The following is a 14,683-nucleotide window of genomic DNA, read 5'->3' as shown; positions in this document are numbered from 1 at the left end:
CCAACTAGTGTGCCTCCAGTTGTTGCAAAACTACAACTCCCAGCATGCCCAGACTGCCCAGGCATGCTGGAAGTTGTAGTTCGGCAATATCTGAAGGATCAGATGTTGCCGAACTACAACTTGCAGCATGCTTTGGCAGTCTGGGCATGCTGGGAGTTGTAGTTTTGCAACATCTGGAGGTCCACAGTTTGGAGACCACTGTATAATGGTCTCCAATCTGTGCTCTTCCAGATGTTAGAGAACTACAACTCCCAGCATGCCTGGACAGACTGAGCATGCTGAAATTTGTAGTTTTGCAACAATTGGAAGAGCACAGATTGGAGACCATTATACAGTGGTCTCCAAACTGTGGACTTCCAGATGTTGCAAAACTGCAACTCCCAGCATGCACAGAAAGCCAAAGGCTGTCTGGGCATGCTGGGAGTTTCAGTTTTGAAACTCCCAGAGGCAGCGGTGAGATCGCTTTACGGCGATCTCACTGCTGCCAATGAAGATGCCGCCCTGCTGCTGGAAACTCACCGCCGGGACGCAGCGCCGCCGGGACCGCCTGGAGGACGCCGCTCGCTCTGGGACCGCTTGGGACACCGCATGGCCAGGTAAGTGACGCCGGGGGACGGGTCAGGGACACTTAGCAGAACGGTGTGTGTTCCGATCCCCGTGATCGGGACTCACACCGCGCTGCTAAGTATTCTGATAGCGAAACGCTGCTATCAGTTAGTCAGATTTGACCAGCTGATAGCAGCGATCGCTGGGGGGGGGGGGGGGGATGAAACCCCCCCGTGGTCGCATGGTAAGATGGCTGGCTATCAGTGACCACCATCTTACCGGGCGCTGCGGGATGCCGCGAGTAGCGCAAAAATGTTCATGACGTACCTGTATGTCATGGGTCGGGAACACCTTGCCACTCATGACGTACAGGTATGTCATAGGTCGGGAAGGGGTTAATGACCAGGCTCTTTTTTTATTTGACGTGTCTCTTTAAATAGTAATAACTTTAGAACGCTTTTTCTGAGCAGAGCAATTCTGATATTGTTTTTTCGTGACATATTGTACTTTATATAAGTGGTGCATTTTTGTTGACCCATGCAGCATTTTTTTGTGAAAAACTCCAAAATATTGTGAAAAACTGGAAAATTTCTGCCGTTTTTTTTTTATGGTGTACACTGTGCGGTAAAAGTGAGGTTATATTTATTCTGTGGGTCAGTACAATTATGGTGATACTCATTTTATATGGCTTTCTAGGTTCTTTTTCCTTTTCTGAGCAAAATTTTTTTTCTGCCATTCATTATCCAACAGCCGTAACTGTTTTATTTTTCGTCTGACGCCATTGAGTGAGGGCTTATTTTTTGCAGGATGAGCTGTACTTTTCATTGGTATCATTTTTGGGATACGTGCTACCTTTTGATCTTTTTAATTCCGCTATTTTTACCAAAATTGGCAAATTTTGTGCTTTTTGTTGTTGTTGTTTTACAGCATTCACCTTGCTGAATAATTTACATTATAGTTTTATAGTACACATCATTATGGACGTGGCAATACCTATTATGTATATGATTTGTGTTTTTGATTTTTTTTATGATAATACAGGGATTTTTTGGGGAAAGGGGCATTTATTTATTTATTTATTTTTTACTTCATACTTTTATTTAAGAACCTTTTATTTTATTTTTTACAGTTTTTACAGGTTATACTATGCTACAATACATTTGTACTGCAGCAGAGTATGACCCGATCAGCTGCACACAGCACAGCCTGTGCGATCCAGTCTGTGGCTGGATCTCACAGGCTTCTGTAGCAGGCAGACACGAGGTCATGATCTGACCTCCTGCTGCCATAGCAACCAACCGCGACCCCCGATCGTATGCTGGGAGTTGTAGTTTTGCAACAGCTGGAGGCACCCTGGTTGGGAAACACTGCAATAGAGAGATATAGAAGGTAGTTCTGAGATACATATACGACAGGTTAGAATCTAAAGGACGTCTACATAGCTCTGTGTTAAGGTCATTGTTGTGAAAAACTAGTAAAAAAATCTTTTGTAGTAAAGGAACAAGGAAGTTTTTATTTTATTGCCAATTGTATTTGATTATACAAGAAGTGTCATGGGGTATCAGTGAAATCACAGTTATGACTGTGTCAGGAGATCAATGGATACTTTATGAAAGGGGTACTCCTCCCCTAGACATCTTATCCCCTATCCAAAGGGGGGATATGATGTCTGATCGCGGGGGTCCCTCCGCTGGGGACCCCGGCGATCTCAGCTGCGGCATCCAAGACATCCGGTGTAGCGAACTTCGCTCCGTGCCGGATGACTGGCGATGCACGGCAGAGGCTCGTGATGTCATGTCACGCTCGTGACGTCACAGCCATGCTCCCCTTAATGCAAGTCTATGGGAGGGGGCATGATGGCCGTCACACCCCCTCCTATAGACTTGCATTGAGGGGGCGTGGCCATGACATCACGAGCCTCTGCCGCTGCACCTGTCGCTCTAAACGAATGCGGTTGCAGCAAGGAGATCGCAGGGGACCTGCTCGATCAGACTTCTCATCCCCTATCCTTTGGAAATGTGCAAGATGTTGCTTTTTTTAACCTCTTATTCCTATACTGGTATTTTCTTACTTGAATGTATAGGCTCAAAGCCTGAGGCTGCACTACTGAGAAAGTGTAATGACAGCATCGCCAGTCCTGATTCCTGCCAAGTGCACTGTTGTCATGGGGGACATTGTATTCACTACTGACATCCATGTTCCCCTATGTACAAGCACCACTGCCACTAGTCAAAGCTTCTATAACGTCAATATTCATGTGGATGTTCGTTTTGATCTATGTTTCTGCAAAAAGGTCAAACTGAACAAGAATTTTTTTTGACCAGAACCTCTCAATGCAGTTGGGGTCAGTAAGTTCATGTATTTATATTTCAGCATAGAAGCTGGATAACAAAAATAGATTTTCCCATTTCTAATGTACACTGCATGGTAGGTCTGAACAAGAGACTATATAGAAACGCAGAATGTGTCGACAGAAAAGAACCATTTGCCCCATCTCTATAGACGGCAATGCATGTCAATTCTTTCTGTGGAGGGCGGAATCACAATTTCCGGAGCAGATGTTTTTGCCCTGTAGGGTAATTCTACCGTGTGCACGATACAGCAGAATCCCACTGAAATCAACGGGACTCTGCTGCATCAGAATTTCCGAGTGCAATGTTTCCACCCGATTCTGCTTAGGAATTCCGTCATGTAAATAAGGCCTTGGGGAATATGTCATGAGAAAATGAACTATTGTTTAAATTAGGTTTTTGTGTTTACTATATTTTTTAAGAGTTTGTTGGTGAAGTTTTTTTTCCTAATTTTCCATTTTTCTATACATATTTTACTATCATACTGAAATCTTGCAGATTCTATTTTGGCGACTAAGATTACAACTAAGCAGAGATTTCCTGTATTGTATAGATCACTTTCCGGCAATGCCCTTCTTCACAGAACAGACAGGAGTACAGTGAAAGGTGACACCAGTAAAATAGATAAGCATAATAGTTTTTGCTCAGAGATCAGCTTCCCCCTCCCTTCCTGTAGAATGACCTCTGAAAAGGTCACAATTCATCGGAAAGAGACAGCTCCTGTACATTGTCGTCTATGTCCATGGGTCCTGCCATAAAGCATATCACTAAATGTTGTTAAAAAAAACAACTCCGCCAAGATGGCTATCTCTATAATAATGTACAAAAAAATGAAATAAAAAAATAGGATTTTTTTTTTTTTTTTAAAAGAACATGTTCCAGTATCTGGATCTAATCAGGAAGAACAATGTTGGTGACACATTCCCTTAAATTCTGCAGCGACCACTTCTACAGGAAGGCTATTCCATGTACCCACTACTCTCTCAGTAAAGCAATACTTCCTGATATTACTGCAGAAACCTTTCCACTCTATTATAAAACTATGTCCTCTTTTGTGTGTTTTAAAAAAAATTTTTTTTAAATATGCTCTCCTCGTTTACCGTGTTATAGTATAAAATATTTTACTTAAAAGGAACCTGTCATCACTTTCATGCTGCCTGAACCACAAGTCATCAGGGCAGTCTTTGGCAGCTTCTCCCGTCCCCACCCCAACAACCTTGATTGATATATTTCTACTTATACTAAAACAGGGAGAGATCTATCAATAAAGGCTTTGGAGAAAGGGGAGGGGGAGCTGCCAAAGACCACCCTGATGACTTGTGGTTCAGGCAGCATAAAAGTGATAACATCATTTATTACATTACCATTAACTTACCTGTACAATTTACTCCATTCCCTTGATATCCATTTCTACACTTGCATTCGTATCCACCAAATGTATTGTAACAGTCAGCCATGGCGTGGCAGTTGTGGTTGTCAGTGGCGCATTCATCTATGTCTGCGAGATCAGAAAGAAAACATGTTACATGATGTAAATATATGCAATATACAGAGTACAAACATCTCACATGTTACTTTATCCTTTTCACTTTATACTCCAAACTCTAAAATAGGCATCATACAAATTTCCAGTCAATAGCAACCAATGCACAGATGAGGCGAGTTTGTCATCCTGGCACAGATCCTCATGATATCGCTATGGGGGAGATTTCACAATTCAAGTGCGTTAGATGTAATTGGTGTACGGTTTGTGGTGTAATTGCATTGAAGATAATGATGTTTGTTTTGTCTAATCCAGACAATTGCATCGGCACAGTGGTGGTGCCAAGGTATTAACTTGGCTATTATAATGCTCAGATAGGCCATCATTTTATGATCAGTGTGGATCTGACCTATGGGTCCCCATTGGCAAAAATAATAAAGCTAAACCAGCTGCATCCCTTTTCCCTGCACAGTGGTGCTCCCAGCCACATAACTACAATTAACCCAATACATCTGAATGTATACGGTAGGTACTTTTGTTCTTAGGAATGGTTGGTATCCTAGAGGCCAGATGTCAAGTCCTTTGCACATCATTACATAAAAAAGTGGAGAAAGGGTTAAATGGTAGTCCGGTGATAAAACCAATCTTATTTATGCTCCTGGTCCCCGTCTGTCACCTCTATTTCCAGATGGGATGCATCTTCCTCACAGGAACTTCCCTGCTCAGCCATTCACTGACCACAGTGGTATCTGGTCTCGACCAGTGATCGATTGAGCGGGTAGGTCCTGCTCCAACATCTTGTCTTGGAGGCAAGGAGAAGAGATGTGCACCTAGAAACCAAAAGGAGTTCTGATGAGAGCTGTGGGGGACCAGGGTAAATAAGTATCACTTTTTTTTACATTTTTTTACAGCAGCCCCAGCCTAAAAAAAACCTTTGCCACAATACCCCTTTTTTATATTATTTCCACAAGCCAATAGATCTTACCTGAGCACTGAGAGTTGTTAAACCTGAAGCCTGGCTTACAGATGCACATATATGACCCCACGGTGTTCACACAGATTGTCGTGTTATCTTTGCACACATCTTCTAGGCATTCATCGACATCTTCACAATCTTCACCATTGCCTTGAAATCCAACATCACATGCGCACTTGTATCCCATGACTGTATTATGGCAAAGAGCCTTAGGGTGGCAAGATGGCTTGCAAGCTGAAGATGGCCGAACACAGCTGCCATTGAGGGCTAGGGTCCCATTCAGACAGGAGCAGACATAGGACCCCAGTGAGTTGATACATACGGTGCCTTCCATACACGTGTGATTACTTTCAGAACATTCATTGATGTCTTCACATAGAAATCCATCACCAGTAAACCCAAGAAAACACTGACATTTATAACTCCCTGGAAAGTTAGAACACAAAGCGTATTCATGGCAAGTTAATGGGTTTCTGCATTCATTAATATCAGAGCAGTTATAGCCATTTCCTTCAAACCCTTTGTTACAGCTGCAGTCATACGCACCAAATCTATTAGTACATGTAGCCTGTGCATGGCAAGGGCTGCTCAGACACTCATTGATGTCATTACAGCTAAGTCCATTGTTATTACTGAATCCAGATCTACATTCGCAATAGAATGACCCAAAAGTATTAAAGCACTGGGCATTGAGTTGGCAGACCCCAGCCACCGTCTTGCATTCATCGACGTCTTGGCATGACGTATTGTTAATAGCTTGAAAACCATTGGCACAAAGACACCGATAAGACCCAGGTGTGTTCAGACAGGCTGCTCCATACAGGCAATTGCCATTATTCTTGGCACATTCATCAATATCCGTGCATTGTCTGGCTCCGTCACCAGAAAATCCACTGGAACAAGCGCAAGAGAGAGATCCAGGGAGGTTGGTACAAATGGCCTTGTCATGGCACCCTCCATTGTTTTGCACACATTCATTTATGTCTGTACAGGTTATTCCATCTCCTGTAAAACCATTTTTGCATGAACATCTAAAGCCTCCTGGGAAATTCTGGCAAGAGGCGTCTTGACTGCAGGTCCCAATGCTGCATTCGTCTATATCAACACAGCGGCTCTGATTTAACATGTAGCCTGAGGGACAGTCACACTGGAAAGATCCTTCGGTGTTGCGACAGGTGGACTCACTGGGACATGTGTTATCTTGTAGACATTCATTTATATCAGAACAGGCAAGTCCATTACCAAAGAACCCTCGTTTGCATGTACAGTTATAACTGCCCAGGAAATTGCTGCAGATGGCCTGTGGGTGGCATTTGTTGGCCGTCACACATTCATTGATGTCTACACAAGTCAAGCCGTTTCCATTAAAACCATCCAAACAACTGCATCTATAAGACCCTGGCGAATTAGTGCAAGTAGAAAATGGACTGCATATGCGGTTGGCACATTCATCAATATCCACACACCTGTTGTCTGTATTTTGATACCCTGAAGAGCATGTACATTGGTAGGATCCTGGTAGGTTTCTGCACCCAGTGAATCCAAAAGCACGGGAGCAAACCCCAGGGGTCTCTGTGCATTCGTCTATATCTAGGCATAGATAGTTACCATTGCCTTTGAACCCACTATTACAAGTGCAAACATACGACCCAGGATTGTTGAAACAGGTGGCATTCCAGTGGCATAAACCAGCTCTTCTACACTCATCTATATCTGTGCAATTTAGTCCATTCCCTGTGTATCCCGTTTTGCATTGGCAAATCCTGTCTCCGGGCGTGTTGGTGCAAACTGCATCAGGGTGGCACCCACCATTATTGTTGGCACATTCATTAATGTCTGAACAATTAAAGCCACCTCCGGTATAGCCGGACCTGCACTGGCACAAGTAACTACCAAGGGTGTTCATACATGTGGCTTGTTGGTGGCACTGATGCAGCGAGGTGGAGCATTCATTTATGTCAGCACATGTTTCTCCATTACCAGAATATCCAGCTTTGCAAATGCAGAAATAATCCCCACCAATGGTGCTCAAGCAGTCGGCATCTTTGTGGCACTTAAGACCTTTTGATGTACAGACATCATTTGCTGAAATAGAATGGAAATGCTTTATGTAAGTATGTAGTTTGTACATAAGAAAGTTTATGAGGACGTACATCAGTACTCCTCCTTTTCTTTCACTCTTCTACCGTTCTCTGGCCTTGTTCACACGACGGAACATTTTCGGAATGTCTGCAAACATGCTCTGCTGGCCCTGGACCATTCAGAAAAGCGCCATATCCATAGACATCAATGCATTTCCGTGCAGATTCCACCGAAAGGATGAACATGTTCATTCTTTCTGTGGAGAGTGGAATCGGAAAATCTGCAGTGTGCATGGTGTAGCAGAATCCCATTGAAAAAAATTTGACTCTGCTGCAATTGACTTTACAAGAAGACTTTTTCCAACAGATTCTGCTTGGAAATTCCTCCATGTGAACATACCTTGCGGTATGAAGACGGTGCATTTCTGAGTGGTCCTAGTGCCGCTGAATCAAGCAAATGGTCAGAATGTCCGCATGTATTTACTGGACGGACATTCATCCCATTTTTGGCCTTGTGAACATAGCCTTAAAGGGGTACTCCAGTGGAAAACAATTTTTTTTAAATCAACTGGTGCCAGAAAGTTATCCAGATTTGTAAATGACTTCTATTTAAAAATGTTAATCCTTCGGGTACTTATCAGCTGTTGTATACTACAGAGGAAGTTCTTTTCTTTTTGAATTTCTTTTCTGTCTGACCACAGTGCTCTCTGCTGACACCTCTGTCCATGTCAGGAACTGCCCAGAGCAGGATAGGTTTGCTATGGGTATTTTCTCCTACTCTGGACAGTTCCTGACATGAGCAGAGGTGTCAGCAGAGAGCACTGTGGTCAGATAGAAAGGAAATTCAAAAAGAACTTCCTCTGGAGCATACTGTAGCTGATAAGTACTGGAAGGATTAAGATTTTTTTTAATATAAGTAATTCACAAATCTGTTTAACTTTCTGGCACCAGTTGATTTAAAAAAATATATAGTTTTCCACCTGAGTACCCCTTTAAATGTGATGGACATACCTCTTCATTTCTCTGTACTGTGCCACACTATACCCTACACTATTATACTACATATTTTACGCTACATTCCATACCCATTCTTCCCTCAAATGTTCAGTTCTGGAAGCAGAACTGGTTAGCCACCCTTCCCCTGCAGTAGGCCCTGTCGCTTTCTGCAGCTCCTCTCCCAGCTCTATCGGTCACCTATCTTAAAGAGGTGTTCTGGAGATATTTGAAAGAGCTCAGAATTGGAAAAGAAAAAGAAAAAAGTACTCACCTGCACCAATCCCTCACTGATGCTGTTATGCTGGTTTTCCAATCACTTTCTCAATACATAGGAAATGCCTGTTAAGCCAATAGCTGGCCATAGCAGTGAACTGATCAGCCTCAGTCAGTCAGCATTTCCTATGTATTGAGAGGAGAGCAGAGGTGGCAACAGGGGATGGGCCACGGATGAGTATAGTTTTTTTTTTATTTTTCATTATTTTCTTTTAATATAAAATACAATTTCTGGACAACCCCTTTAAGGAGCTAAATCAGTTTTCCAAACAGAGTGACTCTAGCTGTTGCAAAATTACAACTCCTAGCATGCCCGGACAACCTTTGGCAACATCTGGAGACATGCTGTTTGGGAAACACCTGGCTAAACATTTGTCTACATATTTACTGCACATCCCACCCTGCAGAAAAAGAAAAAAAAAAACACTGCAACCACTTCACACTTGAACAATGCATTGATGCAAGTCAATCACTGTATAAGGCATGCAGAAAGACAACTCCCCCCCCCCCCCCCCCAAAAAAAAAAAGCATTATCTGAATAATAAAAAGATTTATAGGTAATAAATCTTTCACGCAGTATATTCCTTATCTAAACGACAACTCATTAATATTGTTATTAATATTGTTCTTACCTGCTAAGGCGTAATGTCCAACCATTGACGTACAAGTCAACAGAATCAATGTAAACCTTATAAAAAGGATGGAAAAATCATCATTTAATATCATATCTACAAGGACTTCAGACACACAGGCCAGTTTCTGCTCCCAACATATGAAAAGGACAATAGATTATTCTATTGACTACAAATAGCATTGTTTTGCATGGAAATTTATGGAAATTGAAAACCGCCATGCTGGCACCATAAAAGAGCAATAGTCCTTTAAGGTCTCAATATAATAACAACTGGAACTGGCCACACTGGAACTTGATGGACCGTTGTGCTGTTTAAGAGCAGAAAATACATCAGAACTCATACGGTAACTGTACAAAACATCATATGGAAACATATAGTTAAAAGTATGGTGCCATACGGAACCTCACAAAGGAAGTTTAACTAATGTATATATTTGATTTTTCATACACTTGAGCATGAAATTCAGGGTACACATTCATGCTTCCTGTACAGTTGGAAATGTTATTGCTGAGTTTTGTTGTGCCTGCAACTATGAGGACCAACAGGTGATAAATGCCCATTGATGGCAACAGGAGACAGTGGACAAGAGACATCTGGCAGCAGCAGACAATGGGCAAGAGACATCTAGTAGCCAGAGACAGTGGGGAAAAAACATCTGGCAGCAGGAGACAGTGGGCAAGAGACATTTGGCAGCAGGAGACAGTGGACAAGAGACATCTGGCAGCAGGAGACAGTGGGCAAGAGACATCTGGCAGCAGGAGACAGTGGGAAAGAGACATCTGGCAGCAGGAGACAGTGGGCAAGAGACATTTGGCAGCAGGAGACAGTGGGTAAGAGACATCTGTCAGCAGGAGACAGTGGGCAAGAGACATCTGGCAGCAGGAGACAGTGGGAAAGAGACATCTGGCAGCAGGAGACAGTGGGCAAGAGACATTTGGCAGCAGGAGACAGTGGGTAAGAGACATCTGTCAGCAGGAGACAGTGGGCAAGAGACATTTGGCAGCAGGAGCCAGTGGGCAAGAGACATCTGGCAGCATGAGACAGTGGGCAAGAGACATCTGGCAGCGGGAAAAAGTAGGCAAGAGACATCTGGCAGCGGGAGAAAGTAGGCAAGAGACATCTGGCAGCGGGAAAAAGTAGGCAAGAGACATCTGTCAGCAGGAGACAGTGGGCAAGAGACATTTGGCAGCAGGAGCCAGTGGGCAAGAGACATCTGGCAGCATGAGACAGTGGGCAAGAGACATCTGGCAGCGGGAAAAAGTAGGCAAGAGACATCTGGCAGCGGGAGAAAGTAGGCAAGAGACTTCTGGTAGTCTGTTCTTTACCACTGTGAAGACACTAACAAAATAACACTGCACAGCACAAGAAGAATGTAGACAACCAAGGCCAAATTTGCAGTAGTTAATTAACAAGTTACTTGACCTAACTAGATTGCTCTTGTTAGCTCTCCCTGCTGGTCAACAGTGGGAAATATGACAAGTTATTTAATATTTAATATTTTGTGACAAGTAAAAAATGTTTTCAAATATTTCCAATAATATTTTAAAAATGTAAAAAATGTATTTACCCTTTGGTGGTGAACCTAGTGGTGAAGATGATCTTCATGATATCTGTGAAACTTACAAGATAACTTAGCAGGATAGACTTACCAACGCATCATGCCTGACTGGAAGAATATCTCTGGGAACCGTGGATAGTGATATGAAAGAGTTCCAAGCTTTAATAAAGACTTTAAAGAGACTTTTGATTTTATGGAAGATTCAAGAAGTACAAATCCAGGGGTCCAGAACTGAACATCCTCCCTGAATCTGTGATTTCTGAAGAAAAGAAATAGAATATATTTTTTTCGATGTCCAGTTGGTACATTGTGTTGCATTTTTACAGGTTTAATACACAATCAGAAACCATGTGGATGACCAGTTTTATGGAGGCCTGTCAGATGTTCGCCATCTATTTGTTTTCTGCTTTGTATACTCTTTGTATGTTCTTTATAGGAAGCAAAAGCAATATGTCAGGCTGGCAGACAGCTGTCTGGGGTAGAAACAAAAATAGAAAAAAGGGTTCTCAGCTTACCTGAGACGTGCACGGCCAACCTCAGTCGTCAAAATAAAAAATACTTGTAGAAAAGCCAGCACTGGTGGATAAACCATATAGAATGTATTTAAAGGGGTAGTCCCATGCCCCAGCATTCTGAACATTTTGTTCAGAACGCTTGAAGCAGACGACCATGATCGTAACGTTACGGCCGCGCCCCTCATGAAGTCACACCACACCCCCTCCATTCATGTCTACGGGAGGGGGCGTGACGACCGTCACGCCCCCTCCCATAGACATGAATGGAGGGGGTGTGGCGTGACGTCACGATCATGGCCGCCCACACCAAGTGTTCTGAACAAAATGTTAAGAATGCTGGGGCATGGGACTACCCCCTTAAAGTTTCTTAAAAGTCCTGGTAAGGTGGTAGAGAGGCACACAGACATACAAAAAACAAAAGGAAAAGATAACTACATCCATAGCTAACGCGCTTCAGATCAGATGACCCTCAATTATACAAAGATTAAGATATAACTCTGTGTGTCTTTCTGCCATCTTCCTTAGACTTCTTAATGGACTTTAAATATATTTTTCATGTTTTATGCTGCCTTTTCTACATTTATAAAGTAAGCCCTTAAAGCAGAAAGTCCTTTTTGTGGTTTGGTGCCTACAGGTTATGCCCAACTCCAGGGACCTGCACACATAAATGTGGCGTCGGGGGGGCCTCGGGGTTGGGGGTGAGGTGCAGGGTAGATGTTATTAACCTCTTCTTGTCATGACGCCAGGGTGTGGTTTAGCCTTAACCACCCAAAGGTAATACCTTTGGTCCTGGGCAAGTCACTGGGGCAATGAAGACACCGACGCCAAGTTACGGACAAACGGCAGCTTTACTGAGATTAGACAGATGGCACAGTCTTTGCAGTACAGCCAACATCCCAAGGAGGTGACCAGTGACACAGGAGGACCTCACAGGCTTGCTGGGACTTGCAGTAGTAAGACAGACTTTGGTGCAGGCCACGGTGACTAAACAGTAGACTTGACTTGACTGACTTGATGACTGACAATTAGATGACTTTATCTTACCTGCAATTGACAGGTGGCTTCAGACTTTAGGCTTGAGGCCTCCAATGCTCTGGACACATACACTGAGACGACTTGACTGCACTGGACCTCAGGAACTAAGAGAGATTGCAGCCCCTCACCTGGTTATATAGGGGGGCTGTGCAAGGAGACATAGGTCACTTAAGGGGTCACCTGGTCACTAGTGCCTCTGGGGTAACAATCACATGGTATAACAATTAAAGAAACAGTACATTAATAATATCACAACTTATAAACACAGGGGATAATACATAAAGGGGGCCCTGAGGACATGGAGAGACTCTGACTGACAGGGCAGGAGAAGTACAAGGAAACACCATCCCGTACTGGGCCACCACATGAACATAAAAGGGGGCTTGAGCCGCTGCCTTTTTCTGTACTTGCCCTAGTAACAGGCACATTATTGCATTTTGCCCATAGTACAGGGATAATACACATGGATGTCACAGTACAGGCATACTAAGCACAGTGACTTGCCCTTTTTTTTTTTTACTTGAGCCCCAGCCCTCCAAAATGTCTGTGCACGTCCCTGCCCAACTCCAAGTAGCTGTTTTCATTGCCCATCAGTCATAGGCTTGCTGCTCGCGCACAGTTGTATGGATGCCCCTTAACCCCAACTAGAGAAAGGTTCTAATGTGAAGCCAAAACGTAGCAGCTTTGTCACAGATGGGTGGATAGACTACACTTTTTGCATTATTTTGCCTTTTGGAGTGGCGCTTCCTTCTTGGATTTACATAGTCTCTCTGGATGGGATGTAGGGTCCTGGAGCTGAGCACCCTATCTGGACTGGAAGTCCCATTGATTGAACTATAAGTTCTAGTACAGTGAGGGGACATTGTACCTGGAACCTTGCAGGTGCCTTTTTACCCAGAGTCGAAGGGTTTGGTTTATTGGGGGCCTCCCTCCTTTCAGAAAAGAGGTTGTGATGGACCGCATCCTCGTGCACGTTTTATTGTTTGGACATTTGCACTTTTTATTTGCACTTGGGTGAATTGAGAGCATGTACCTCGGCTCTTAAAAAAAAAAAAAATTCTTCCATTTTTGGATTAACCACAACTAGAGGTGTTGTGCCGAAGCACTTCTAGCCTTGCAACATCTACCCCCAAGTGCTAGGCACAATGGGGGAGATTTATCAAAACCTGTCTAGAGGAGAAGTTCCTGAGTTGCCCATAGCAACCAATCAGATCGTTTCTTTCATTTTTCAGAGGCCTTTTCAAAAATGAAAGAAACAATCTGATTGGTTGCTAGACAGGTTTCAATAAATCTCCCCCAATATTCTGGCACATTTTGACCGCCACCTCCTCCTCTTGCAGGATGAGAGTGCAGGAATACCATGTCTAGTGGAGACATCATTGAAGCAATGGTTTACTAGCTCTACTACTCTATGTGCCAATTGGCGCCTGTACTTGGTGGGTACAATGGCATAAATATTACAATGCAGTGTCATACCCTCAACATTATTATTGCAATTAAGGGGACAAAAAACACACTCTTAACCCCTTAAGGACCCAGCCATTTTACACTTTAGGACCAGAGCGTTTTTTGAACATCTGACCACTGTCACTTTAAACATTAATAACTCTGGAATGCTTTTAGTTATCATTCTGATTCCGAGAATGTTTTTTCGTGACATATTCTACTTTAACATAGTGGTAATTTTTTTGTGGTAACTTGCATCATTTCTTGATGAAAAATTCAAAAATTTGATGAAAAAATTGAAAATTTAGCATTTTTCTAACTTTGAAGCTTTCTGCTTGTAAGAAAATGGATATTCCAAATACATTTTATTTTTATTCACATATACAATATGTCTACTTTATGTTTGCATCATAAAATTGACAAGTTTTTACTTTTGGAAGACACCAGAGGGCTTCAAAGTTCAGCAGCAATTTTCAAATTTTTCACAAAATTTTCAAACTCACTATTTTTCAGGGACCAGTTCAGGTTTGAAGTGAATTTGAAGGTCTTCATATTAGAAATACCTCATAAATGACCCCATTATAAAAACTGCACCCCCCAAAGTATTCAACATGACATTCAGTAAGTGTTTTAACCCTTTAGGTGTTTCACAGGAATAGCAGCAATGTGAAGGAGAAAATTCAAGATCTTAATTTTTACACTCGCATGTTCTTGTAGACCCAATTTTTGAATTTTTGCAAGGGGTAAAAAGGTGAAAATTTTTACTGGTATTTGAAACCCAATTTCTC

General features: G+C 42.8%; 1 protein-coding gene across 1 annotated transcript in view; it reads right to left on the bottom strand.

Moving 5' to 3' along the window:
* LOC130362923 (fibrillin-3-like) overlaps positions 1 to 14,683 on the bottom strand; it is a 103,915-nt gene that overhangs the window by 78,894 nt on the left and 10,338 nt on the right. Inside the window, exons 2-5 of the mRNA XM_056568082.1 lie at positions 10,991 to 11,158; positions 9,339 to 9,394; positions 5,366 to 7,441; positions 4,273 to 4,395 (exon numbers count right to left, since the gene is read on the bottom strand). Coding sequence (XP_056424057.1) covers positions 4,273 to 4,395; positions 5,366 to 7,441; positions 9,339 to 9,394; positions 10,991 to 11,001 — 2,266 coding nt within the window. The 5' untranslated portion in view covers positions 11,002 to 11,158. The remainder of the gene's footprint in view (positions 1 to 4,272; positions 4,396 to 5,365; positions 7,442 to 9,338; positions 9,395 to 10,990; positions 11,159 to 14,683) is intronic.

Source organism: Hyla sarda, chromosome 3, assembly GCF_029499605.1.
Source record: "Hyla sarda isolate aHylSar1 chromosome 3, aHylSar1.hap1, whole genome shotgun sequence".
In the NCBI taxonomy this organism is placed as follows: Eukaryota; Metazoa; Chordata; class Amphibia; order Anura; family Hylidae; genus Hyla; species Hyla sarda.
This window is presented reverse-complemented; position numbering and strand designations above follow the sequence as displayed.